Source organism: Lotus japonicus, chromosome 3, assembly GCF_012489685.1.
Source record: "Lotus japonicus ecotype B-129 chromosome 3, LjGifu_v1.2".
Taxonomy (NCBI): Eukaryota; Viridiplantae; Streptophyta; class Magnoliopsida; order Fabales; family Fabaceae; genus Lotus; species Lotus japonicus.
Genome location: NC_080043.1, coordinates 5,977,713 through 6,005,041, shown reverse-complemented (window position 1 = coordinate 6,005,041; position 27,329 = coordinate 5,977,713). Strand labels below are relative to the sequence as shown.

Sequence of the window (27,329 nt, the reverse complement as noted above, 5' to 3'; positions counted from 1 at the left end):
ACGCTAATCTGCCAATCCATGAACTCCTCTACGGTCATGTTTCCATAAAAGAATGGAATATCTGCTTTAATACGATAATCATGGTTGTTTCTGCCTCCCTGTTCGCTGGCTTCTTCCTCTGTGAATACCTCTTCGTCAGAACTAGAATCCTCCGCGGCGGCAGTATGGTTATTGTTTCCTGGACGTTGGATTCTCCTCTGAGGTTCGTCCTGTACTCGTGTCGTCATAAGGTTCACCAAGGTATTCATCGAATTACCCAGCACCCCCATCTGTTGCGTGAGTGCTTCTATGGAGGTGGCGACCCTCTCCATATCGCCCTTACTTGCTGGTTGTTCGTCTGCCATTGATCAGGTTGCAAAAAGACAGGATATGGCCTGCTCTGATTACCACTTGACACAGCGGAACGCACAAGGGTTTGCAAACACAAAACCCTATGTAACAGAAAACCGGAATCCACCAGGATTTGAGAAAAATCTCGTTTTTTGATTGTCAATAATAAACTGAAATAGGCTATGCCTTACAAGTGCTTAAATAGGAAAAAAAAATATCCTAGCAGAAAAAATAAATAATATCCTAAAAGATCCTAATTAAAAATAAAAGATTCTAATTGAAAGTAAATAAGTTCCTAACAAAAAATAAGTAAGATCATAAAGATTCTAACTTAATTAAAAAAAAACATAATAAATCCTAAATTTATTTAAAAATAATAACTTCCTAATTAATTTCTCCTGCATCATACGGAAACACGCGCAACATCTTCATCAAAACGCGCAGCAAGCCTGTCTGCGTCAGTCCTCCATCTGCATCTTCCAAAACCCGAAGTCTCTGCCATCAAACCTTTCAATCTTCACCTTCCCTTCTTCCAGCGTCATTGCTCCCACTTCTTCCTCTAAATTGAGGATCTATCCCACGAACCTAAAAGCTCTGATACCAGTTGTTGGGAGCAATAATAGAAAAGAGAGAAGAGAGAAAAAAATATCACACATGAATTTTTAACGTGGTTCGGGACACAATGTGTGTACCTACGTCCACGGTTACACTAGGTAGTAATATTTCTCTTTGGTGTGTATAATGCTTACAATGAGGTGCTTATATATAATAGGAATAAGTCAACCTCCTCCTTATTCTAAGCGATGTGGAACTTACAAATAGACTACATAAGCGATGTGAGACTACATGGTTTATGTTCAATTTATTGATGATTATGGATAACAACAAGCATTCCCACCTACTCCATTCATTTACACATAAAATTAAGAATGCAGCTAGTTGGTCGTTTATATATATTGCCTTAACAACTTGACATCAATTGAGGACAGTTTTCACACTTGATTTTTCTCTTGGTAATCTCACTCTCAGTATTATATACCAATCAGTGAGGAGATATGATGAAACCCATAAATTAACAGCCTGTGTGGTTCAGAAGACGCATTTTTTATATTTATTATCTTCCATGACTGTATTTATTACAAAATTCATTGACTGTATTTCTACTCATCATGTACCATATAAAAATGCCAATGTCAAGTCTATGTACGTAGACTTACTCTTGCAAACTAAAACTATCCAACACTACGTTTGTTCTCTGATGGCAAATTTGAATCATGAAGAAACACCGTACATGAAAGATTTTCGCTTACGTCAATGAACGAACTTAGAACAATCAAAGAGTGAAGTTATACAATCTAAATACACAAATAGAAAACAAAAACTACAAGGGAAAGGGAAGAAAGAACCGAAACCCAATAGTAGACGACGTAACCACGACCATGGAAGCTTTCCCAAGCTTTCCATGGCTTCCGGGAGGTTGTCACCGTCCTCCCATGGCTGCCATCACCATCTTGAAGTTCCAATCCATCCAATCCTAGCCCAAGGACCCCTTCTCCATGAAGCCCAGCTCCCTTGCTCTGTTATGGTGCCAAAATTGGGAGAAAATCGAAGAGAATGGGAGAGATCCATCAAAAATCGCGTTTCTGCCCTTTTATAAGTGTTTAAGGCGGTTACAGACCGCTGGGCGCTCATCAGAGGCCGCTAGGCGCCCTGCTTCCTTCAGCAATGGGTTTCTTTAGTTGCCTGGGCGCTCAGCTTCTTCAAAAATGCAATTTTTCTCTTTAAACTTTGATTCTTCATGAATTTCTTCCCTACATTAAAAGTCCAAGTTTAGTACATGAAATATATAATATTTACACTATTTCTAAGATAAAACTAAGTATTTACTAAATCAACTACTTTGGGGATAAAATGATAAAAAATGCAAGCATACAAGTCAAATAAGTGCTTAAAATGATATTCAATTATACGTAAAATGAGCACTTATCAATGCCCTATATATATATATATATATATATATATATATATATATATATATATATATATATATATATAAGATGTATCATATGAGAAAGGTGAATTTATGTATAGTAGTTTATTGACATTAGATGAATCGCACTGTTGAAATTTCCGCTGCCTGGAGGCTGTAGACGGTATTGCGGGAGAGGATCCTGATCCATAGATTAATGCTATCTAATTTGTTATCTAGTGCGAGCAATAGCTAGATAGGATAAGAGTTTTATATCATGCTCTTATCCAGTTTTCCTAGCTATCATATCCTATTATGTCATGACTACCAACGAGAGCCATAAGGATCGCATCTATAACTAATTAATACATAATATAAAAAGATAGAAATAAAATTTTCAAACATGAGAAACCTTAAAAAAAAAAAAAAGGGAGAAACTTAGATCAAGTTCCTTAAATCCATTTCATCAAGTTTACCAATCATGTGATGTCACATGTGCAATTACTTCTAAAAATAAATGTCATTTATTAAAAATTTATTGTCAAAATTTGAAAAATTACACATAAACTTGATAGAATGGAAGTAAGAAACTTGATCTAAGTTTTATCCTAAAAAAATTGATATGAGAGAACCAATTGTGCAAGAGCTAGTAAGAAAATGGTCAAATAACACCCTAAAAATAAAGAGAATAAAACCAATAATAGGCATTCCTACGTACCTACCATCTTTCTTGACACTTTCTAATTTCTATCGTCATTAGTGTTAAGTACCTATTCAATATTATACAAAAAAGAAAAGACTGCAGCTAGTTGGTCGTTTATATATATTGCCTTAACAACTTGTAACCAATTGACGACAACTAATGTTCACACTTGATATTTCTCTTGGCCTCACTTTCAGTATTAAATACCGATCAGGACGACATATGCAAAATATGCAACCAATCAACAACCTGTGTGCTAGCTTCAGATGACGCGTTAGTCAAATCCAGTTTTTTATTTTTGAAATAAGAATTTGCCTCAAGAAAGGTGAGTGTCAACAAATCACACCCTATACTAACTACAATATTTTCATAGTATTTATTGATTCATTGCAATTAATAAACATTAGTGTCACTGTTTTCTCTCCCCCATCGATCTGCGCTTAGAAATTTCACTGTATTTTCGCAAGCAAGGAGCCTAATTAAGGCAAATGTTATTTAAAAACAATAAATAATGAAATGAGTGTGAATGCATCGTGTTATAAAAATGCCAATGACAAGCACATACACACCCACTAACATTTGCAAAGCAAGACAGAGAGCAACAAATATTAATTTTTTTCCCACCACTCCCACTGTCATGGATGAATTCTTCTATGATGTTTTCCTGAGTTTTAGAGGTGAAGGTGGAACCCGCTACGGGTTCACAGATCATCTCTTCACTGCTTTGAGGCAAAAGGGAATCCACACTTTCAGAGATGATAAGGAGCTGAAAATTGGAGCAGAAATCGGACCTGCTCTTTTGAAAGCAATCAGAAATTCCAGAATGTTAATTGTTGTTCTGTGCCAGAACTATGCATCTTCCACTTGGTGTCTAAACGAACTCGTTGAGATTATTGACTGTTATGACAAGAAAGGAACGCAGGTTTTGATTGTTTTTTATAAGGTGGAACCTTCTGATGTGTGGGAACTCAAGAATAGTTATGCAGATGCCATGGCTGAACATGAAATGAGATTTGGAAAAGACTCGAAGGAGGTCAAAACATGGAGGACAGCTTTGTCCAGAGTACGCGACCTCACAGGAGAACATTGCAGTGATGACACGTAAGTTTTTTCACTTTTTTTTCACAAGTCCTGTTAGGAACATATCTGTTTTACAATGGACACTTTTCAGCCTTCTGGTTTTTATGTCCACATGATTTAATAAGTTAATAAAGTGCAATTTTGAAACATTAACCACTAGCTAATTAATGTATGCTTATATATTTATTGTCTAGAACTGAGTTTCGAACAAGGAAAATGTTTTTTCCTTTTTTATTGTTCGAACTGAGTTTCGAACAAGGATTCGCTTTCCATGGATTCAAGTGTGTTCAAAGTTGATGTAGAAATGTCATTGTGATCAGTCTTCTGTTGTTTTCAATAAAGATGTTATAATTACAATTTACAAGGTGAAGTTTGAAGTTATAGATTGATTAACAAGAGCTAACTAAAGATGATATAATACAACTAGACTGGGAACTAACTCAAGAATACTTATAAGGTATTTAACTTTTGGGATGGTGAATGATGAAAGTCGATCTGTCGTGGTTCTGGGCTTCGCTCCGATCTGAAAGTCCTATGCGTCATGGTGTAGACCCCATTAATAGTACCTATAAGAGCACTCTGATGCTTAAGTTACTAAGGAAAATGATGAATGGAGATCAAACTTAATCTAAGATCATAACATACTTAGTGGTGTTCACTTTGTTCCTTTAAGTAGGCAAATGTTGAAGGGATTAAGCTAATACCGGCATCGTTTGTTGTCTTGAGTGTGTCATGTTCCATAGTCAACCCCCTGGTCATCTAATTCGTAGGCTCTAGATGGTGAGGATTGCTTTAATTTTTACGCGAGGGTTGAGGGAGCTAAGGTAATGTCAACATCACTCATTTTCTTGTGTGCAACATGCATTGCGTTCAACTCTTTGATCTTCTATGTTTGCCCTGGTGTTAGGGTAAATGGGTAGCGAATATCGTATTGATATGGTGTCATCCCATCCTAGAGCGTGGATAATGCTCTCGTGTGGTGTGTCGTTGACTTGCCTTGGGTGGGAAGGATTTTGAAGAGGCTTTAGTTTATCTTTCCTACTCATGGGATTTGGTTTGAGGATTGTTCAAGTGATGCAAAAAGTTACTTATTTGACAACGTGATATTTAACTTGTGTGGTTAAATTAGTTTGTGCTTACGACTTTATGATTTTGAGACTGGGGATCGACCTACCACTAAGTATTTAAAAAAAAAAAATTAATTCCCAGAATAGCCTTAAATTAAAATTTTTACAATTTGGAAATAAAAAATAGCTTTCGGAACTAGCTACTTCCGAAACATGAACTTTCGTAAGTGTTTTTTTTTTCAAATTAGACTTTCGAAAGTAATTTTTTTTTAAACTTATAGAACTTGAACTTGTGGAAGCAAAATATTTACTCTACAAGAACTTGAAATTCCATATGTGAAAAATTAGTTTCCAGAACTTGAACTTAAGTGTAATGTTTTTTTTCAGTTTATTGTACCTTGGAACTTCAATTTCCGGAAGCAAAAATTTAACTCTCCCAAAAGTTGAAATTTGATAAATCAACAAAACTAGCTTCCGAAACTTAAACTTAAACGTGTAAATTTTTTTCTTGTGAATTACACTTCTGGAAGTGTAAATTGAACTATTTCGGGTTTGCAAGGGTGGTGTCGTTTGGTTTTATGGAGGGAAAGGTTGGAGGTAGCTCTTTGTTTGCTGAGATTTTGGCGCTGAAGGCAGGTCTTACACTTGTGTGGGACATGGGTTTGAGGAAGTCCAGTAGTTTCTGATGAGGGATTGGAGAATCCAGCTTCTTCATATTTCTCGGGATGCTAATATGGTTGCGGATTGCTTTGCGCACTTGGGATCGGATAGTCAGTGTGTGTTCACTCGATCCTTCTCCCCAGCTTAATCTCATCTTGGCTATGAATTTGTTAGCCTTGTAGCTTTTCTTTTTCTTTGTTTTGCTTTAATTTTCGGATTTACCAAAAAAAAAATTTAATTTTTAGGTGTGTAAAAAATAACATTATCCAAAAAATCAGCCACCAGCAACCACCGCCAAAACCACCATCCTAACCTGCAGCCTCTGCATCCCGCACCTCCAGCACCGACACCCACGAATGCAGCAGCCAATTCCTCGCTGAACCACCATGCAGCTTCCACTTAGCGAGCCTGCAGCACAACACCACGCCCCCAGCCTCCTTCAACCTCCCCCTTAACCGTCCCGGCAGAACCCATATCGCCGCCGCAACATCATGCAACTCAATAGCCTTATCGGACCTGCTACTCCATAGCTTCTTCATTTCCATATTGGACATGTGGCTTTGCTTGTTGATGAAGAAAGGGTGGGAATCAGGTAACATTTTGGAATTAGGGATTTTGAATTCAAATTTTAATTTATTTCTGGGGAAGGAAGCTTTGTTCTGTTTATTATCAGCTGCACATTGGTTCTCCAAGGATAGAATCCAAGTATTTAGGTTTGCAAAAGGCAGAATATTGCTGCTATCTGATAAGGTTGTGTTGCTTGTTGATCCTTTTTGCTGAATTTTTGTGTGCTTATTGTTGGATTTTTCGATACATTGAATAACTACAAAAAAATTATAGAATAAAGTGAATAAATTCGAGTGCGCCTAAAATTTGGTTTTTAGTAATATATTTGAATAGATTATAAATAGGAAGAGTATTGTGTTCCTGCAGGTATGAACCTGGTCTTATCAAGAAGATTGTTAAAGACGCATCTGCTAAATTACCTCCTATCCCTCTACCAATCAAACACATAGTTGGACTTGATTCCCGCTTTGAGCAGGTGGAACCACTTTTAGATACTAAGTCTATTGGTGCCGTTTGCATGTTGGAAATTTACGGAGCTGGTGGAATAGGCAAAACCACATTTGCCTTGGATATCTATAACAAAATCAGACATCAATTTGAAGCTTCAAGTTTTCTTGCTAATATCAGAGAAAAATCAAGCAAAAGCAAAGGCCTGGAAGATCTTCAAAAGACCCTCATGTCAGAGATGGGTGAGGAGACAGAAACAATGATGGGCAGTACTTTTAGAGGAGATTTTGAGATCAAACGCAGGCTTAGCAACAAAAGAGTTCTTCTAGTTCTGGATGATGTTGACAAAATAAAACAGTTGCAAGCACTGGCTGGGGGAGGTGATTGGTTTGGTTCTGGTAGCAGGATCATCATAACAACAAGGGATACAACAATGCTGGATAAACATAAGATGGATGATGTTATCATGAAAAAATATAAAATGGAGGAGCTAAATGATCATGACTCTCTTGAACTCTTCTGCTGGCATGCCTTTAACATGAGCACACCTGCAGAAAACTTTGAAGGTGTTTCTAGTCATGCTGTAAGTTATGCAAAGGGTGTTCCGTTGGCTTTAAAGGTAATAGGCTCCAATTTAAAAGGTGGGAGATTAGAAGATTGGGAAATAGAATTGAACAAATACAGGACAATTCCAAACTCTGAGATTCAAGGAGTGCTTGAAATAAGCTACTTTAGTTTGTCTGAGTTGGACCAGAAAACTTTCTTGGACATTGCTTGTTTCTTTAAAGGAGAGAGATGGGTATATGTTGAAAGGGTACTAGAGGCTTGTGATTCCTTCCCAAGTATTCGAGTATTTGTCATGAAAAGTCTCATTAACATTGATGAAAATGGCTGCTTGGATATGCATGATATAATACAGAACATGGGTAGAGAGATTGTTAGAAAGGAGTCGCCATTAAACCTTGGTGACCGGAGCAGATTATGGTCTCATAAGGAAGTTCTTCAAGTACTTAAAGAAAACTCAGTAAGAATCTTATCTTTTTAGCTTTTACTTTTCAATATTTACCTTTACATGCTGCAAATGTTTTAGTGATAACTCTACGTACATGTTTTTATACAGGGAAGTGCCACAGTTGAAGGAATAATACTTGATCCCCCTAGTCATGAAGAAGTGTTTCGTTGGGCAGATACTGCCTTCAAGAAGATGGAGAATCTTAGAATTCTTATTGTTCGGAATGCTACATTTTCAACAGCTCCTAGTTTTTTACCAAACAATTTACGGGTACTTGATTGGAAGGGGTACCCATCAAAGTCTTTTCCACTTGACTTTTGTCCCCAAAGAATTGTTGATTTCAAGTTACCTCATAGTTCTCTGACGTTGATAAAGTCATTTCATGAGGTACACATAACTTGCTCCTCTAATTTCTCTTATAATTATTGTTTAAACATGAAATCAAAATTGTCTTTGTAATTAACTAGCATGGTCTAATTGAATATGCTCCTGATAATTTTAACTTTTTATGTTTTTAGATGTTTGAGGATTTGACATTCATCAATCTCTCCCAGTGTCAATTCATAACTCAAATACCCAAGCTGTCTGGAGCAAAAAGTTTAAGAGTATTGACAGTTGACAGATGCCATAAATTAATAAGGTTTGATGAATCCATTGGATTCATGCCTAACCTTGAGTATTTAAGTGCTGTAGAGTGTACCAGTCTCAAAAGTTTTGTGCCGAGAATGTATCTGCCAGCTCTCGAGGTGCTTTCATTTAACTTATGCAGAAGACTTGAACACTTCCCAGATGTAATGCAAAAGATGGATAAGCCACTGAAAATTCACATGATAGGTACTGCTATTAAGAAGTTTCCCAAGTCCATTGGTAACCTTACTGGACTTGAGTATATTGACATATCAATGTCTAGAAGACTCAGTGATCTATCAAGTAGCTTCTTATTGCTGCCTAAACTTGGCACTTTGAGAATTGATGGTTGTTCTCAACTTAGAGGATCATTTCAAAGGTTCAAAGAGTTCCATTCAGAAGCAAATGACTGCCCCAATATGGTGACACTATATTTAAGTGATGCTAATCTATCAGATGAAGATCTTCACATAATTCTTGAAAGTTTTCCAAAATTGGAACACTTGAATGTATCACACAATAATTTTGCTTCTCTCCCAAAATGCATCAAAGGATCTCTGCATCTGAAAAGTCTTGATGTGAGTTATTGCAGGAATCTTAAGGAAATTCCAGAACTTCCATTAAGCATTCAGAAAGTAGATGCAAGATACTGCGGATCCTTGACTTCAAAGGCATCAAGCATGCTATGGTCTAAGGTGACACTATATTCCCCACTATTTATATATGATCATGATGTTATTGGTACGTAGAATAATATCATTTATAAATGTCTCTCCACAACTTTTTTTCTCCCTTGGGATTGCTTTTACAAACAGTTTTCAATCTTTATTTGTCTCTCTTTTCCTTTTTAGAGCACAGTGAGACTTTTATCTGACCATACAATTTCTTATAAATTGTTATATATTTTCCAAAGCTGACCAATCTTAACAACATAGTGTATTTTGTATATCTTAATTCCATTTTTTTCTTAGAAGTTATTTAGTTTTCTTCATTTTTAGCAACTGTGGTATCATTCTCGGTGATGGCCTTAAGTATTTTTGAATTTCTTATAACAGTCTTGGAAACAACCTCTTGTGTAAAAAAATATGGTAAAGCTGCGTACAATACACCAATGGTGGGACTCTTCCCAGACCCTGCGGATGCGGGAGCTTTGTGCACTGGGCTGCCTTTTTTTTAATCTTAGATAGCACAACATATTACATTAAGAATTTAAGATACTAATCAAACTTCATAATCCATTTCCCTAAAATGCTATCAAACAGAATCTTTTAGCATTTTTTTGTTTTATTTTTACGTGGCTAACAGTTTACTGTCATTTTGATGTCACAGGTCTGTGAAGAGAAGAAAGAAATACAAGTTGTGATGCCAAAAACAAAGATTCCAAATTGGTTTGACATTAGCTGTGTTAGCAATGAAGATGTTCCACTTTTCTGGGCTCGCCGGAAGTTCCCCGTTGCTGCTTTAGCACTGGTGTTTGGGAATTCCAGAGAGATTAATGTGATTCAGAAGGACACCTTCATCTCAGACTTCCTACCCGGAATGATGACTGATATGTCCCACGTTGTTGGTCTCCACTTGTTCATAGACGGCCAAGAAATATGCCGCAAAGATTACCATTACTGCAGTGTCGGGGAACATCATGTGTTAGTGTGTGATCTAAGGATTTTGTTCAGTGATGAAGAGTGGCAGGGACTTGATGCATGTCTTGGAGATGATTGGAAGGCCATTCAGGTTCAATGTGAATCATCACTGACTCTGAGCAGTTGGGGTGTTTATGTGTACAAACAGAAATCAAACACTGATGACATCCAATTCAAGTTTTCCCATCCCGATTCCTCAGGAGATTACAAGCCAGTGCCAGCATCATCTTTAGTTCCAAAAAGTACTCCACAGATGCTAAAGCAGAGAATAAGATACGCATCAGAAAACATGAACCCAAGAGAAATATTTGGAGACTATTTGCCTTTTCTTGAGATAGAAGAAACACCCAGTTTCACCAAGGCGTTATTGAGGTCGTGGAGGATTGCCAAGACTGACATGAGAGAAGCTTCAGCCTCTGCCTACGGAGCAAGCTTAATGCAAGAACATGAAGAATCTGGCTGGGATGTGGTGCGGGTTGTGGAGTTGATGAAGGAGAATGTGCCGAAACACATCGCTGATTCATACTCGGATGACATACAAAGTGCACATAAAATTGTGGAGCAAGTGTTGAGGGCACGGGTGGAATTTCAGAGGGAAAAGGGCAATGAAAGGTTGGACATCGATATGCCTATAATCCTAGAGGCATGTCATTTTTGTGAAGCTTCAAGCCGTCGCTACTGGGGAAAATTGGAGTTGAAACATGAAGAGCCAACAGTGAAAGCAATACTGAGAAAGACAAGTCAACTTGCGTGGAGATTTTGGAAAATGGGTGAAGCCCCATTAAAAGAGAGGATGAACATTGTTCTATTGGAAAGCCAGTGTGAGAGTCTGTCAACTGAGGAAGCTTCAACCTCTGCGCATGGGGAGGAGGAGGAGGAAGAATATTATGATCCTGTGTTGGAAGAGTTGTTGATGAAGGTAGAGGAGGACACCATGAGCTTGAATAGAACTTACGGGAAGTTGAAGGCTTCTATTGTTCTGTGCACGAATGAAGAACTGGTTTCTGACAAATATTTGTTGGAAACTTTATTCCTCCGTGGACAGCAAAATCTGGCACAAGGAAACACGGGATTGGGAAATTTTGAATTGGGGTTGTTTGGAATGTTCGGGTCGGGTTTGAGAGGGACGATGAGATCTAATTTCAAGAAGACAGCTTATGGGAGGTTGAGGGTGGAGGATGATGGTCCTCATCAAACTGCTCAGAGTCAGAATGTGAATCAAGACCAGGTGCTGCATGAGGTAAGGGATGCTCAGAATCAGAATCAGGGTATTCAGCATGATTTAAGGGATGCTCAGAATCAGAATCAGGGTATTCAGCATGATTTAAGAGGTGCTCAGAGTCAGAGCACTCAGAATCAAAATAAGTTGGGCTGCACCGATGTTCTTATGAGGTGGATTCTATGCTGCTGTACCACCAAATCTCACGAGTCATAAATTCACAAAGCTTAACACATCATTATGTGAGTATATTTAACTTGAGTAAAATGATATTATACTGGAGTGTGCTCTCTAATTGTTTCCACTAGGGTGTTTACGGTCTCAGTTAACTTTTACTTGATTCGCTCTTCAGGAGATAAAAGTGAGAGTACATTTATGGAGCAAAATAGGTGAAAGGAGATAGAAGGTAGACTGTATTAGAAATTAGGGGGCCTATACTCAACCACAAAAGCTAGCTCAAGAGTTGAGGTTTGCACAACCTTTATAAAGACTATCTATGCTCTATCTCTAGCCAATGTGGGACTTCTAACACACCCCCTCACGTCCAGGATTGAACAGACTGGAACGTGGGATCAACAACGGGTGACCCAAATATGGGTGGTCTCCACAACAAATGGATCTAGGATAGGCTCTGATACCATATTAGAAATTGGGAGGCCTATACTCAACCACAAAAGCTAGCTCAAGAGTTGAGGTTTGCACAACCTTTATAAAGACTATCTATGCTCTATCTCTAGCTAATGTGGGACTTCTAACACACCCCCTCACGTCCAGGATTGAACAGACCGGAACGTGGGATCAACAACGGGTGACCCAAATATGGGTGGTCTCCACAACAAATGGATCTAGGATAGGCTCTGATACCATATTAGAAATTGGGAGGCCTATACTCAACCACAAGAGCTAGCTTTTGTGGTTGAGTATAGGCCTCATAATTTCTAATAGACTGCTTTGCTTACAGGGCTTCAGGTTTCACAATTCATAAATAAAGATTCCAAACTCTTAGAATTGTATTCAAGTCTTGTTATTTTCATCTCCCTTGCTAACTTGAAATATCAAGCTGTTCATGTTCGTTTATGTTTTGCTTTTTTCTTTTTCTTTTTTTCCCGTTTTCATGGACCACTTGATGAATAAGATTATTTTTCTAAGTTTTCACATTGCAATGTCACATAACCTGATCAAAATCTTCTGTCCAGACAGAGGATTTCAGTCCAAGGTTAAGTTGAACTTAGGTCATAAGTGTTGTACTATTCTCCCTATGGTCCTCATTTTAGAATACAGATCCAAGAATAATGTAGAATCAAATGTACATCTTCTCATCTTTGACTGCAACTAAAATTGTATGTGTAGCTTGTAATATCATTATTTCATTTTATATGAAAAGACTAATAGTTTAATTTATATTTATCTATATTAAACTTGAAAATTTTCAAGTCCTCATGAAAATGTACTACCGATTTTAAAAAACCTAGTATGTCAAAAAATACAGTGTCAAGGTTTTTTAAAAAATCACATGCACTTCCTAGTTTTAAATCCGGATAGCACAAATTAACGTTATCGGATTTAATATACTAGGTTTTAGAATCCGGTAGTTTATTTTTTCCAACTTCTTATTTACTGGATGTTTTGAAAATCCGGTAACATTTTTTTAACATACTTGATTTTAGAAAACCCAGAAGATGAGGCCGATGAGGCCGTTAGGAGAGTGAGGATTGAGAACATGAAAAAGAAAGGGAGTGACTTTGAAATTTTTAAAAGGTGGGGTGGGAAAATAAACACCCATTCTTTACCGTACAATAAATAATTAATTGATAAATTTAAATTAATTCACACCTTATTTTCTCTACCATCTCATTTTCACTCTTTTTATTTTTATTTCTCACTTTTATTTCTATCACATCACTCTTCATATCTCATATTTCTCTCCTTTTCCTTCTTAAATCTCAAGGTGGAGGTGTGCTTTGTTGGTTAACAAAACTTCATTGTTAATTTGATGACCAAATCAAGTGTTTTCACCTTACTTCTCCAAGAGTCTTTGTGTCTTCCCATCCATGAAGTGTTTTCACCTTACTTCTCCAAGAGTCTTTGATGACCAAAAGGTACTTATCATTCAGCATACCCAAAGTTGATTGGTCACCTTGAAAGATGAATGCTCTAGTGAGCACTAATTCAAATTCAAATGTAAGAACAAAAACTAGTATACAAGTTGTTCGGGGACAACTTAAAAGATCAAAACTCTGATGAGTATTGATTCAAATACAAGGCGAAGAAATTAAAAGAAAATTACAAGCACTTGAAAGAAATTGAAACAACAAATTGCAAAAAAAGTTTGCAAGTTAAAGTGGAAGAGAATATGTGAACTTGACATTTCTTGAAGCCATTGTCGTAATTGTAGACTGAGTTTTTTCACATTTTCTACTAATTTAGTGTCCAACTTTGACCAGTTTGATGAGGACCATCATCCTCCCCCCTCAAGGTCTAATGAGGACCATCATCCTGCACCCTGAACCTCCCATAAGGTGTTGTTTTGAAATTAGATCTCACCCCTCTCAATCTCCACATTTGTGATCTTACCAACTTCAATTCAGATCTTCCTATTTCCTTATTTCCATATGCCAAATTGTCTAGTCCGCGGAGGTAAACTATTTCGGCCAAATACTTGTCAGAAACGAGTTCTTCACTTGTGCATATAACAATAGAGGCCTTCAACTTCCCATAAGTTTTATTCAAGCTCATGGCCTCCTCCTCTACCGCCATCATCAATTCTTCCAACACAGGATCATAATATTGGTCGTCCTCCTCCTCCTCCTCTACATGGCCAGAGGTTGAGGCTTCCTCTGTTGATGGACTCTCATTCTGGCATTTCAATAGAACAATGTTCATCCTTTCTTCTAATTGTCCTTCACGCATCTTGGAAAGTCCCCACGCAAGTTGGTTTGTCTTTCTCATCACTGCATTGAATGTTGGTTCTCCATGTTTTATCTGCAATTTTCCCCAGTAGCGACGGCTTGGAGCTTCACCAAAATGACATGCCTCTAGAATTATAGGCATGTCAATGTCTAACTTGGCATTGCCCATTTCCCTCTGATATTCCACTCGTGACCTCAAATATTGTTCCATAAATTTATGTGCACTTTGTACGTCATCGGCTTGGTATGAATCAGTAGCCGTAAATTGTTTGGTAAGAAACTAGGAGCTGTTGAAAATGTCGTATTTCGAACAATAAGAATTCTAAGCTTCTCCATCTTCTTGAAGGCAGTATCTGTCCAGCGAAACTCTTCTTGATGACTAGGGGGATCAAGTATTATTCCTTCAATTGTGGAACTTCCTTGTATAAATTAAAAGCATAAGCATGTAAAGTTAACATTGACAACATGTAAAGGTAAATATAAAAATTTAAAAGCTAAAAAAGATAACATTCTTACTGAGTTTTCTTTGAGTACTTGAAGAACTTCCTCATGAGAACATAATCTGCTCCGGTCACCAGGGTTTAATGGTGACACCTTTCTAACAATCTCTCTACCCATATTCTGTATTAGATCATGCATGTCCAAGCAGCCATTTTCATCAATGTTTATGAGACTTTTCATGACAAATACCCGAATGCTTGGGAAGAATTCACATGCTTCTAGTATCCTTTCAACATATACCCATCTCTCCCCTTTAAAGAAACAAGCAATGTCCAAGAAAATTCTCTGGTCCAACTCAGATAAACTAAAGTAGCTTACTTCAAGCACTCCTTGAATCTCAGCATTTGGAATTCTCATGTATTTCTCCAATTCTACTTCCCAATCTTCTAATCTCCAACCTTTTAAATTGGAGCCTATTACCTTTAAAGCCAACGGAACACCCTTTGCATAACTTACAGCACGACTAGAAACACCTTCAAAGTTCTCTCTAGGCTTTCCCTAGTTAAAGGCATGCAAACAAAAGAGTTCAAGAGAGTCATCACCATTTAACTCACCCATTTTATATTTTTTCATGTCAACACCATCCATCTTATGCTTATCCACCATTGTTGTATCTCTTGTTGTTATGATGATCCTGCTACCAGAACCAAACCAATCACCTCCTCCAGCTAGTGCTTCCAATTGTTCTATTTTATCAACATCATCCAGAACTAGAAGAACCCTTTTGTTGCTAAGCTTGCGTTTGATTTCAAAATCTCCGTTAAAAGTGCTCCCCATCATTGCTTCTGTCTCCTCACCCATCTCTGACATAAGGGTCTTTTGAAGATCTTCAAGGCCTTTTCTTTTGCTAGATTTTTCTCTGACATCAGCAAGAAAACTTGAAGCTTCAAATTGATGTCTGATCTTGTTATAGATATTCAAGGCAAATGTGGTCTTGCCTATTCCACCAGCTCCATAAATTTCCAGCATGCAAACGGTATCAAGAGACTTGGTATCTAAATGTGGTTCCACTTCCTGTTCAAAGCGGGAATCAAGTCCAACTATGTGTTTGATTGGTAGAGGGATTGGAGGCAATTTAGCAGAGGCTTCCTTAACAATCTTCTTGATAAGCTCAGGTTCATACCTGCAGGAACACAATACTCTTCCAATTTATATCTACCCAGAAACAAAACGATACAACACAAAAAGAAGGCAAATTCTCTGGTGCCCAAAGTATTTTTTTGGGTATGGTACATGAATGATTTGGACCACTCAACTAACTACATCGGTAATATTTATTATTATTAATATTAAGAAATAAAACTTAATTTAATTATAGAAAAAACCCTGAAACTTATGATGTAAAATGCATTTTAGCCTCAAAACATCTAAGTATTTAGGTTTTCTGTCTCTTCCCCAAACAGACATCTGAAACCTACACTTGCAGAAATAACCCTTGCGATTTCAGATCTCCCTCATCTTCCATTCCCAATATGTAAAATCAACATCAATTCTTGCCTCCACAACCCTACCTCTCCTCGCATTCGCATTCGCATTCGCATTCGCATTCGCAGTCTCGCGCGGTGATTTCCTCCTAGAGGTTCATTCATGAAAAAATCACTTTTGCTCCTCAGATTTTATCCATCTGATTCGTTCCCTTGTGTTGCGGCTACGGCGACGGTCATGCAGAAGCATGGGTAGTCTGACGTGGTCGATGTCTCGGCGTGGCATCTCCATGCTTAGAAGCTATTGCATCTGCTCCATCTTCCTTTACGTATGTTTCCTACTGATTCTGGTTTTGAGTTGTGGGTTTTTGGGTTTGAATGGTTGAAGCTTTAGGGTTCTATTGAGAGCTTTTGGGTTTTAATAGATTCTTGTTTATCGGATTTTGGTTTGAACGTTGCTCAGTTTTGTTTTGACTGGGAACAAAGGAAAAGATTGAGAAATTGAACTTGAGTGAGATTAGTGTGTTGGTTCTGTAATGATTTTTTAAGAATATGAAGATGGAACACTCTAATGATTGAAATAAAAAGAAGCATGTAATTACAGAATAAAACTGGGGTCTTTACATAATTAATAAAATAATAAGGATATATTAGAACACAGAATAAATTTATCTTAGGTATCTTAATATTATTTGTACATGTCACTTTTGTACCTACACTCATTTGTAATTGTGGGTACCAGAGCAAGCACCCAAAAAGAAGATAAATGGGTTGAGATGCACTTGAGACATGGTTATGTGTTATCAGTGGATGGTTTTTTGTTTGTTTTTTATAACTAAATTTTAGTTGTTAATAATGTTTGTAAATTAACCTCTCAGTGGATGGTAAATGAATAAATAAAAATAGGAAAATGGTGGAAGCAAACTGGGTAGTTGGGTGGTGGGTGGGATTTGGGTTTAACATCCCACCCATGAGCTCCTCACCCCACTTTATTGAAAACGTGATTTAAATTTCTGTTTTTAATACAAATAAAACGGAATTTAAAAAACCGTTTTGTATTTTAGCATATGTGACACATTTTCAACCATTCATTGTATACTAAAAAAAAGGGAATATTAAATACCGTTTTAAAAACGGAAATTTAAATTCCGTTTTCAATAAAAGTGGGGTGAGAAGCCTCATGGGTGGGGTGTTAAACCCAAATCCCGTAGTGGGTGTGCTTTGGTGATGGTAGTAAGGAGAGAAGGGTAAAGAAAAACCAACAAAAGGCTTAATTGCGCTTTTTGTTCCTCACTTAATATGAATATGTAATTGGAGTCTCTAAACTTTGAAAATTGCATTTTTATCCCTAATATAATACCCCCTCAACAATTTTGGACTCCATCAATAATAATCCTTTAAAATGTAACAATTGCTGGAAAATCCAAAAAACAACTTTTAATTGTGCTGGTTTTCTTTCTTCCTAAAAACAGAAAAGGGTTAAACATCATATTAGTCCCTGTCTTTGTGTCGTCGTCTGATCTAGGTCTCTCGCCGGAAAAATTATTGTGAATGGTCCTCATGTTTGAAATATTTTTGGAGCGGATCCTCGCCGGATGTCAGAGCTCCGGCGAGTGCTTAAATGACATGCTGACTGGGTTTAATGAGGTGACGTGGATTATAAAAAAAAATAAAAAAATACATGATGAGTAGAAATACAGTCAATGAATTTTGTAATAAATACAGTCATGGAAGGTTCATTTGTCCACACAGGCTGAGGCAAGTTATTTTTTAAAAATAAAAAACTGGACTTGACTAGAAATAAAATAAAAAACACATCTTCTGAACCACACAGGCTGTTAATTTATGGGTTTCATCATATGTCCTCATTGATTGGTATATAATACTGAAAGTGAGATTACCAAGAGAAAAATTAAGTGTGAAAACTGTCCTCAATTGGTTACCACAAGTTGTTAAGGCAATATATATAAACGACCAACTAGCTGCATTCTTTTATGTGTAAATGAATGGAGTAGGTGACAGTGTGACACTAATGTGCATGTACGAATAATTATATCCTTACACCTAAAAAATGAGGTGTGAAGAAGTGGATGAAGAGAGAGATAAAAAGAAATGAGAGAGAAAGTAAAGATGTGATATGTGATTTGATTGATAAAAAAAAAAGAAATATATAGAAATGAAGATGGAAAATGAGTGGATGAGAGGTGTGTATATATCATAACTCTGCATGTACATTTCCAAGAGGAAAGAAAATGTCAAGAACTATCGTAGGTGGGAATGCCTCATGTGATAATCCATATTCAACAATAACTTGATGTATAAGAGAAAACTTCACAATCCCTCCCTAACGGGTGCAATTTATCTTTCCGATGTAAAAAAAAAAAAAATTGAGTAGCACTTTTCAAGTGAGAGAATCTTGATTGGATAGAACCTAATATTTCATTTAATAATTCTCATTCATTTTTCCAAGTCAACTAGTTTACTACCTTTCCAAGCAAGTTCGTATCATCACCTACAATGCTGAGAGAAGTGACACCAATAAAGCACACACTTGCAAAACTCTTCAAGTCAATGCCTAACATGTCAAACCGTTCTGCAACATCCTTAGATTTCAGCTATGATGTTTTCTTGGGTTATTTCAATGGCGGAACCAGCAAAGCATTTGTTGATCGTCTCAATGGAGCTTTGCTTGCCAAGGCAATCAGCACCTTCAGAGATGGTGAAACTAGACCTGCCATTGAAGGAATTCAAAAATCTAGAGTACCCATTCTTGTGCTCTGTGAAAACTATGCATCTTCCCCTGCATGCCTTGATGAACTAGCCAAAATCGCTGAGTATGTTGACAACAAAGCAAAGCAGGTTACTGTGATCTTTTACAAAGTGGAACCTACAGTTATAAGGAAACAAAAAGAATCTTATGCAGAAGCCATGAATGAACATGAGAAGAGAGAAGGAGAAGACTCAAAGAAGAAGGTACAAACATGGAGGGAAGCTCTGAAAAGAGTATGTGACCTCAGTGGTATACATTTTAAGGACAATATGTAAGTTATTTTATCAACAACAATATTTTGATAGCTATTTAGTGAAGCTTCTTTCCATAATTGACTTTAGCTTTAGAATTGAAAATTTTCCAAACTTGCAGCAATTCTTTTATGTGATTAATATGGCCTAGGTTTTAAACTACAGGTCCCTTGGTGATTGCAGTTACATTAAAATTGTTGTTCTTGTGCAAAATTGGGGATAAATCTATAGCCGCCATTGGTTATAAAGAAAATTTTGCGAGTAAGATTGCATATCCTAAGATTGATGTCCAGTGTCCACTATAAGATTCTGGCATTGAGATGATGATGCTGCGGGGATGATTTTTATTTTGTTTGAAAAGTTCGACAATCTTGTCACATTTATAGTAAAGTTACTTGAGCTCTAAAACTAGGAATGTTTTATTTTTTTTGTAATTGTTTTGAGCTATCTGCATCTTTCTGAAGATTGCATATCCTAATTTACTTAAGATGTTTGAATCTAACAGCTTGAGAATATATGTTCATGAATGATGAGGATTGGGGGATATTGAAGATTTTCATGTTAGGTCTTGTTAATGTATAAATTCTAGTAATTTCCAGTATCCGTGCAGGATTTTAATAGTGGATCTCATTTTTTGTTACTTTATAACTAGCACTACAATGAAAGAAGTAAGGATGAACATGAATAGTATATTATATACTTGCAGGGATGAATCTGAGCTAATAGAGAAGATTGTTAAAGACACATTCACTAAATTAGCTCCTGTGCCTTTTCAAATCCCCCACGTAGTTGGCCTTGATGCTCACTTCGAATGTGTGATGTCAGTTTTAGATATTGAGTCTAAAGATACCGTTGGCATGTTGGGAATTTATGGATCTGGTGGAATTGGCAAAACCACGTTTGCCGCCTATCTGTATGACAACATCAGGCATAAATTTGAAGCAGCAACATTTCTTATCCATGATAGAGAAAGAACAAACAGAAGCATTGTAGAGGGCCTAGATGATCTCCAGAAGACACTTCTATCTCAGATGGGAGAGGAAGCAAAAACCTTGGTGGGTAGTACATTAGATAGATGCAATGAAATCAAACTGAGGCTTCGCAAGAGTAGAGTTCTTCTGGTTTTGGATGATGTTGATAATAAAGTAATATTGAAATCACTGGCTGGAGGATGTGATTGGTTTGGTCCAGGTAGCAGGATCATTATAACAACAAGGGATGCAGCTGTGCTAGACAATCATGATGTTGAAATTAAGAAATACAAATTGGAGGAGCTAAATGACCATGACTCTCTTGAACTTTTTTGTTCGAAAGCCTTTGGTATGAGCAGACCTGCAGAAAACTTTGAAAACATGTCAAGTCGTGCTGTAAGTTATGCAAAGGGTATTCCATTGGCTTTACGAGTAATTGGTTCCAATTTGAAGGATCGAAGCATAGAGGAATGGGAAATTGAATTGGGCAAATATAGGAAGGTTCCAGATGCTGAGATTCAAAGGGTACTAGAAATAAGCTACGATAGTCTATCTGAACTGGATCAGAGAATTTTCTTGGACATTGCTTGTTTCTTCATAAGGGAGAAATGGATATATGTTCAAAGGATATTAGAGGCTTGTGATTTCAGTCCAAGTTTTCGAGTCTTTGATTCTAAATGCCTCATATCTATTGATGAAAATGGTTGCTTGGAGATGCATGATCTAATAAGAGACATGGGTAGAGAGATTGTTAGGAAGAAATCACCGTCAAACCCTGGTGAACGGAGCAGACTATGGTCTTGTGAAGACATTCTTCAAGTACTTCAAGAAAACTCAGTAAGAATCCTCCTTTCTATCACCACTACTAAATTTATATGTTTTTCTACAATGGCAAGTGTAATTAGTGCTAATTCAGTGCGTTCTTTATAGGGAGGCAGCAAAATTGAAGGAATAATGCTTCATCCCCCTATACATGAAGAAATAGATCATTGGACTAATACTTCCTTTGAGAAGATGAGCAATCTCAGAATTCTTATTGTTCGGAATGCAACATTTTCAACTGGACCTAGTTATCTGCCGAATAGTTTACGCCTACTTGACTGGATGGGATTCCCATCGAAGTCTCTTCCAACTGATTTTCATCCCGAGAGAATTGTTGACTTCAAGTTATCTTATAGTTCTCTAATATTTGCAGAGCCACTTCAGGTACACACATTAGCACTTTCTCTCTCTTTGTCTCAAATGAAAATGTAACATAATTTTCCTTTTAACTAGCATGATCTGAAATTTCTTATAGTTGACTAACCTAACCCTTATAATATATTTTACAGGCATTTAAAGATTTGATATTCATGAATATCTCCCAATGTCAATCCATAACTCACATACCAAACCTGTCTGGAGCAAAAAGCTTAAGAGCATTGACACTTGACAGATGTTATAAATTGGAAGGGTTTGATAAATCCTTTGGATTATACATGACAAATCTTGTGTATTTAAGTGCATCGGAGTGCACCATGCTAAAAAGTTTTGTGCCAACAATGTACTTTCCATCTCTCGAAGTTCTTTCATTTAACTTCTGCACATCACTTGAAAGCTTCCCTGACGTAAAACGGAAGATGGATAAGCTGTTAAAGATTCACCTGAAAAATACTTCTATTAAAGAGTTCCCGAACTCCATTCCTAAACTTACTGGGCTTGAGTATGTAGACCTGTCAAATTGTGAAGGGGTCAGAGATTTATCAAGAAGCTTTTTATTGTTGCCAAAACTTGTCACGTTAAAAGTTGATGGATGTTCTCAACTTGGACAATCATTTAAAAAGTTCAAAGAGAGCCTTTCAGTGGGAAATCCTTGCTCAAGTTTAAAGGCACTATATTTCAGCAAGGCTAATCTATCATATGAAGATCTTTACACAATTCTTGAAATATTTCCAAAATTGGAATTCTTGAATGTACCGCACAATGCATTTGTATCCCTCCCAGAATGCATCAAAGGATCTTTGCTGCTGAAAAGTCTTGACATAAGCTTTTGCAGGAACCTTGTGGAAATCCCAGAACTTCCATTAACTGTTCAGAATGTAGATGCAAGATACTGTCAGTCCTTAAGTACAACAGCATCAAGTGTGCTATGGTCTCAGGTTTTACTACACTTTCCTATATATTTTACTATGTTTTACAACAGCATCAAGTCCTTAATGTATTTCAGCCAAAAAATTCTCCTTGGGGATGCTTTCACAATTAGTTACCATTTTGGTAATTGTATCTTTTTTTTTTTATTCCATTGACTGGTTTACTTGATAATCCCATGTAATATTTAATTTTTTTTCAACACTAGACCAATTTTAACTGTTTAGTAAAAGGCCTAATTCTACTACTCATTAATTATTTGGCTTAACAGTTTACTATCTTTTCAATGTCAGGTTTTTAAAGAGACAGAAAGAATACAGGTCGTGATGCCAAAAACAGAAATTCCGAATTGGTTTGACTGTGTTGGAAGTGAAGATATTCTGGTTTTCTGGGCTCGCCACAAGTTCCCTATTATTGCACTAGCATTTGGGCTCCATGAGATACAAATGGACAGCTCAGCATTCTTCCCTGGAATCATATCAGCTAACCAGTCCCACAATGTTGGCCTGTACTTGTTTATAGACGGCCAAGAAATATGTCACAAAGATTACAATGTTGGGAAAAATCATGTGTTAGTGTGTGAGTTAAGGGCTTTGTTCAATGATGAAGAGTGGAAGGGTCTTGATGCGCGCCTTGGAGATGATTGGAAGCCTGTTCAGGTTCAATGTAAATCAAACTTGATATTGAATCGTTGGGGAGTTTATGTCTACAAGAGGAAAACTAATGCTGATGATATCCGGTTTAGTTTTCCCGATTCAATAGACAATGTGCCATCATCATGTTTGGTTCCAAAACCAACTCCAGATCAGAAAATAAAACAAGGTCTTGATTTTGTTGAAATATTTGGCCAGTATTTGAATACTCTTAAATTAGAGCAATCTGCCTATGTTGCAAATGAGCTATTGAGATGGTGGAGGAATTCTAAGGGTGATGTCAAAGAGGAAGTTTCATCCTCTACATATGGAGCTAGTTTAATGCAAGAACACGAACAATGTTTGTGGGATTTGGCACATATTTTAGAGATGATGGAGAATGTAGCAAAACACATCACTGATTCAAAAGTTCAAAGTGCAGGCCAGTTGGTGATACAATTATTGATGGCGCGTGCACAACCTATGAAGGAAAAAGGCCATGAGACGTTGCACATTAATACAAGCATTCCTGTTATACTGGAGGAATGTGAGTACCACCCTTGTACAGATTTAGCAGAAGCTCCGAGACGTCGCTATTGGGGAAGCGTGGAGCTAGAAGAAGGAGATCCATTTGTGTGGAGAATTTGGAAAAGCAAAGAATCCTTTCAGGAGAGGGTAAGCATTGTTTTGTCAAAATATCAGCATACCTCTACAGAGGGAGCTTCAAGCTCTTGCCATGGGGGATCCTTGGAGGAAGAAAACAAATATCCTCCTGCATTGGAAGAATTAACTAGGAGGATAGAGCAAGATGCAATGAGGTTGAACAAATCTTATGGGAAGTTGAAGGCTTATTTTGTTCCAATAGATGTCCCAGTTTCTGACAAATATAATTTGGAAACAGCAATCATCAGAGGACAAGAAAGGTTGGGAAGGTTAGGGTCTAATTTCAACAAGACACCTTATGGGAAGTTGAGGGTGGCGCATGATGATGCTCTGGATACTGTTCATATGCAGCCTGAGTTGAGGGTGGAGCATGATGATGCTTTAGGTACTGTTCATATGCAGCCTGAGTTGAGGGTGGATCATGATGCTCAGAACACTAGTCAGAGTCAGAAGCAATATGAGTTGGGGGTGAAGCATGTTGCTCAGAGTCAGAGCACTGTCCAGAATCAAAGTAAGAAGGGTTGGACTAAGATTCTTAATTGGTGGATCCGCTGATGCCTGACGCTCTTGTACTCCCAGCGATGCGATAGGCAAATCCATTAAGGCCACAGCCAATTATGTGATTGCATTAAAATTGATTTAGATGATATTCATATACGACTTTTTGTACCCCTCGGGTGTAAGCTTCAGCCTTTTAATCTCCTCCCAACAGATTTGAGAGTGCACTTGTGAAGCAAAGTAGGAGGACAAAGGACAGTCTTTTTTATCCAACCCTTTATGCTTTGAATCTGAAAAGAAAAGATGTCAAACTTTTCAACTGCATTAAGGTATCTGTTTTAGCTACATCCTGAAATGTTTTAGCTTTTTATCTTTTGCTATTGAATGAATGAACTTGTTTATTGGGTGGTCAGTATGTATGCGTGTATCCTGTCGTTAAACTATGTGCTATGAAGCAGAAGAGGATGATAGGATCCTTGATTCTGACACCACTGGCCAAGTGCTTTCAAGGTCCCAGCAGTGGGATAATAATATTGCTGCTAAAATTGCTGAGTTTACAGCAACTTTTGAGAAACAAGCACTTGCCTTCAACATAATATCCCAAAAGAGAAACTTGGGTGAATTCCGGTCTGAGGAGAGATTGATGATTGAACAGGCACTTCTCCAAGAAGAAAAGCGAGCTCTGATGGCCGGTCGTGAAGCACATGAGGCTAAACTTCGGATGGCAGCAATGTATCAAGCTGAGCAGGCCCGGGCAGAATCACACTCTCATGCTGAAATGATGTCGCGAGCCCCCATAAGAGGGAGTGCACTTGGGTCCCAAGGCAGTGGTGATATGATGGGCCATGACATGGGAGAGCAGGATCAGGGAGGTAACCCAGGTGATATGATGAATGGATGGGGGAACAATGCACAGAGAGAAGAGAAGGAGCCATCTGAGGATTTCTTGAATGATGAAGCTGAGAATGGAGACACAGGCACACAGGATGGTTGGCGTGAAGTTGGTGAATTTGATTTGAATGCTAGGTGATTCTCCATAGTGACTGTATAAAACTTTTAAGGGAGAGTTTGAATTATGTTAAGAGATCAATATCCGTTTTAAAAGAATCATTGTCCTTGGTATCTTCAAGTTACCTATCTTAAGATTACTTTCTCGATCAATATCCATTCACAGGGGGGAAGGAAAACTATTGAACCAGTCAAATGTTGAATTGGATGAATGTTCAGTTTATGCTCCTAGATTAGTGTAGTGCACATGATTGGATTATTAGCTCCAATGGAGTGTTATATAAGCATACAAATTAAGTCCAATATGTATAGGAAACTTTGGTTTCAAAAAAAAAACTATGTGCTATGATAATATACAGTTTAGCTATCCTTTTGTTTCCTTGGAAACATAAATTACAGTGTAAGTTTGGAAACCATCTACAGTTAATTTTGAAGACAAAATCAATTCTGATGAGAAGCTTATGTGAGTAACTTTTGGGTTTTAGAACCGATTCTGATGAAAGATAAGCTAATCCAAAACATGCTAATAGTCTCTTTTAAGACTTGTACGGTTAACATCATGTAGTATTGATTGCTGTAATAATGGATCTTCAAAAGGAGTACTTTGCTGAGGCATTTGTGCCTATAGGACATCTTCTGTGCATTTCATATCATCCAATTTTATTGTCAGTACGATCAATGGCTGCTCCTATAGGAGCTACATTAGCGCTCAAGTTGGACCAAGATTCTTAATTGGATTCGACGCTGACACTCTTGTACCCCTGGTGATATGGTAGGTAAATTCATTAAGGGCACAACCAAATTATGTGATCACACTAAAATCTCAGAATCCTCCAAAAGATTTGAAGCACAAGTGCATTTGTCAGGTGAAGTAGGAGGACAAAGCACATAGTGAACTGTTTAATAGTGAACTTGTTTATTGGGTGGTAAGTATGTATGGTGTTGTTAAATTGTGTGTCATGTTAATACAGTTTAGCTATCCCTTTGTTTCTTAGGAAACAGAAAATTATAGTCTCTTTTCATTTAAGACTAGTAAGGGTGACATCATGTGATACTGATTGCTTTAAGAATGAATCTTCAAAGGGAGAGTACTTTGCTCAGGCAATCTGTGCCTATACGAAATCTCTCAAGTATCTTATATCAATCAATTTTTATGGTAATTAATTTCTTTTGTCGTCATGGACAATGCACAGGTTCACCAACCATGTGATTGGGGGCGGCAGAGATCGAACTCTGGACCGCTTGGTTATAGAGACTCTGATATCATATCAAGCAATCAATTATGTCAAAAACTTAGGTTATTGGCTAAAAGTCACATGAATGGTTTTATATTATAAAGGCTTAATTACAGTTTAGGTCCCTGATGTTTCATAAATGTGCGGTTCGCACCCCTTATGTTTAAAACGTGCGGTCAAGGTCCCTCATCTATCTAAAACGTGAAAACGATGCCCTTCCGTTAACTTCCGCTAGGTTCCGTCTGTTGACCAAACGGAAATGCTGACGTGTCACTTATTTAATTCATAAAATATAGACTACTAATTGGTGACGGAAATAATTCGTCACAAAACCCTTCAGCCAACAACACCTCACGTGTTTTTCTCCTCTCCCTCACAACATCATCTTCTTCATTTTTTTTTTACCCTTTCCTCTGCCACCCAACACACCATGGCAGCACCCTTCTCCTCTATTCATCACCCTCATCATACTACTTATCCTTCCTTCCTTGGTTGAACCATCATCTCCACGCACGCAACAACCACCGTTGGCCACAACCATGAAGCTCTGCCACTGCAAATGGTCCAACGACCACCACCGGAGCCGCGACCACCGCCTGTCAGTCGCGTGCTCCTCCCCCTGCCCCAACAAACACCGGCGCTCCAACACCACCTCCCGATTCGAAGAAAGTCGACACAAAACAGAGTAGATGAAACCCTTGCCGCCGCTACCTTCTCGTCCCGATTTCGACGTCGTCCGACCTCCTATGGAAAAATCAACCCCATGGTTAGACTCCCCATGAAGCTAGCTTCAAAACCCCTCAACCAATTTGATGATCGGCCGCCGTCACTCCGGCGACCGCCGCCGACGCCGCCACATCGTCACTCCGGCGAACTCGTTCGCAATGAACTCGCCTCCAATGACCCCCTTTCTTCCCAGGTCTCTCTAGTTGCTTTTTAGATGCAAAATCTCCCCTTTTTGATTTGTATGAACTGGTGTTGTTGATTTACTTTGATCTTACCCATCCGCGTCAATCAAT

General features: G+C 37.7%; 4 protein-coding genes across 7 annotated transcripts; 3 read left to right on the top strand and 1 right to left on the bottom strand.

Moving 5' to 3' along the window:
- The first annotated feature begins 3,323 nt into the window (after nucleotides 1–3,323).
- Nucleotides 3,324–18,877, top strand: LOC130746027 (TMV resistance protein N-like). 4 transcript variants are annotated; one of them, XM_057598528.1, is made up of 6 exons: nucleotides 3,324–4,103; nucleotides 6,743–7,847; nucleotides 7,944–8,222; nucleotides 8,354–9,157; nucleotides 9,792–11,563; nucleotides 18,764–18,877. In XM_057598528.1, the coding sequence occupies exons 1-5, from the start codon at nucleotides 3,529–3,531 to the stop codon at nucleotides 11,535–11,537; spliced, it is 4,509 nt and encodes a 1,502-aa protein (XP_057454511.1). In that variant the 5' UTR covers nucleotides 3,324–3,528; the 3' UTR covers nucleotides 11,538–11,563; nucleotides 18,764–18,877. The 4 variants fall into 4 exon arrangements, with proteins under 4 accessions (XP_057454511.1, XP_057454510.1, XP_057454509.1 ...); XM_057598527.1 differs by lacking the exon at nucleotides 18,764–18,877 and adding an exon at nucleotides 13,270–13,388; XM_057598526.1 differs by lacking the exon at nucleotides 18,764–18,877 and adding an exon at nucleotides 11,674–12,476 and having other exon boundaries at nucleotides 3,326–4,103.
- On the bottom strand, nucleotides 15,230–16,447 carry LOC130743481 (disease resistance-like protein DSC1). Its single transcript, XM_057595733.1, has 2 exons — nucleotides 16,332–16,447; nucleotides 15,230–15,854 (listed from the first exon to the last, which is right to left on the bottom strand). The coding sequence occupies exons 1-2, from the start codon at nucleotides 16,445–16,447 to the stop codon at nucleotides 15,230–15,232; spliced, it is 741 nt and encodes a 246-aa protein (XP_057451716.1).
- LOC130743480 (TMV resistance protein N-like) lies at nucleotides 18,673–24,479 on the top strand. Its single transcript, XM_057595732.1, has 5 exons — nucleotides 18,673–19,196; nucleotides 19,883–20,984; nucleotides 21,078–21,353; nucleotides 21,479–22,285; nucleotides 22,568–24,479. The coding sequence occupies exons 1-5, from the start codon at nucleotides 18,673–18,675 to the stop codon at nucleotides 24,122–24,124; spliced, it is 4,266 nt and encodes a 1,421-aa protein (XP_057451715.1). The 3' UTR covers nucleotides 24,125–24,479.
- On the top strand, nucleotides 24,256–25,442 carry LOC130746032 (uncharacterized). The gene is made up of 2 exons (XM_057598539.1): nucleotides 24,256–24,396; nucleotides 24,481–25,442. The coding sequence occupies exon 2, from the start codon at nucleotides 24,510–24,512 to the stop codon at nucleotides 25,095–25,097; it is 588 nt and encodes a 195-aa protein (XP_057454522.1). The 5' UTR covers nucleotides 24,256–24,396; nucleotides 24,481–24,509; the 3' UTR covers nucleotides 25,098–25,442.
- The last annotated feature ends 1,887 nt before the right edge of the window (nucleotides 25,443–27,329 follow it).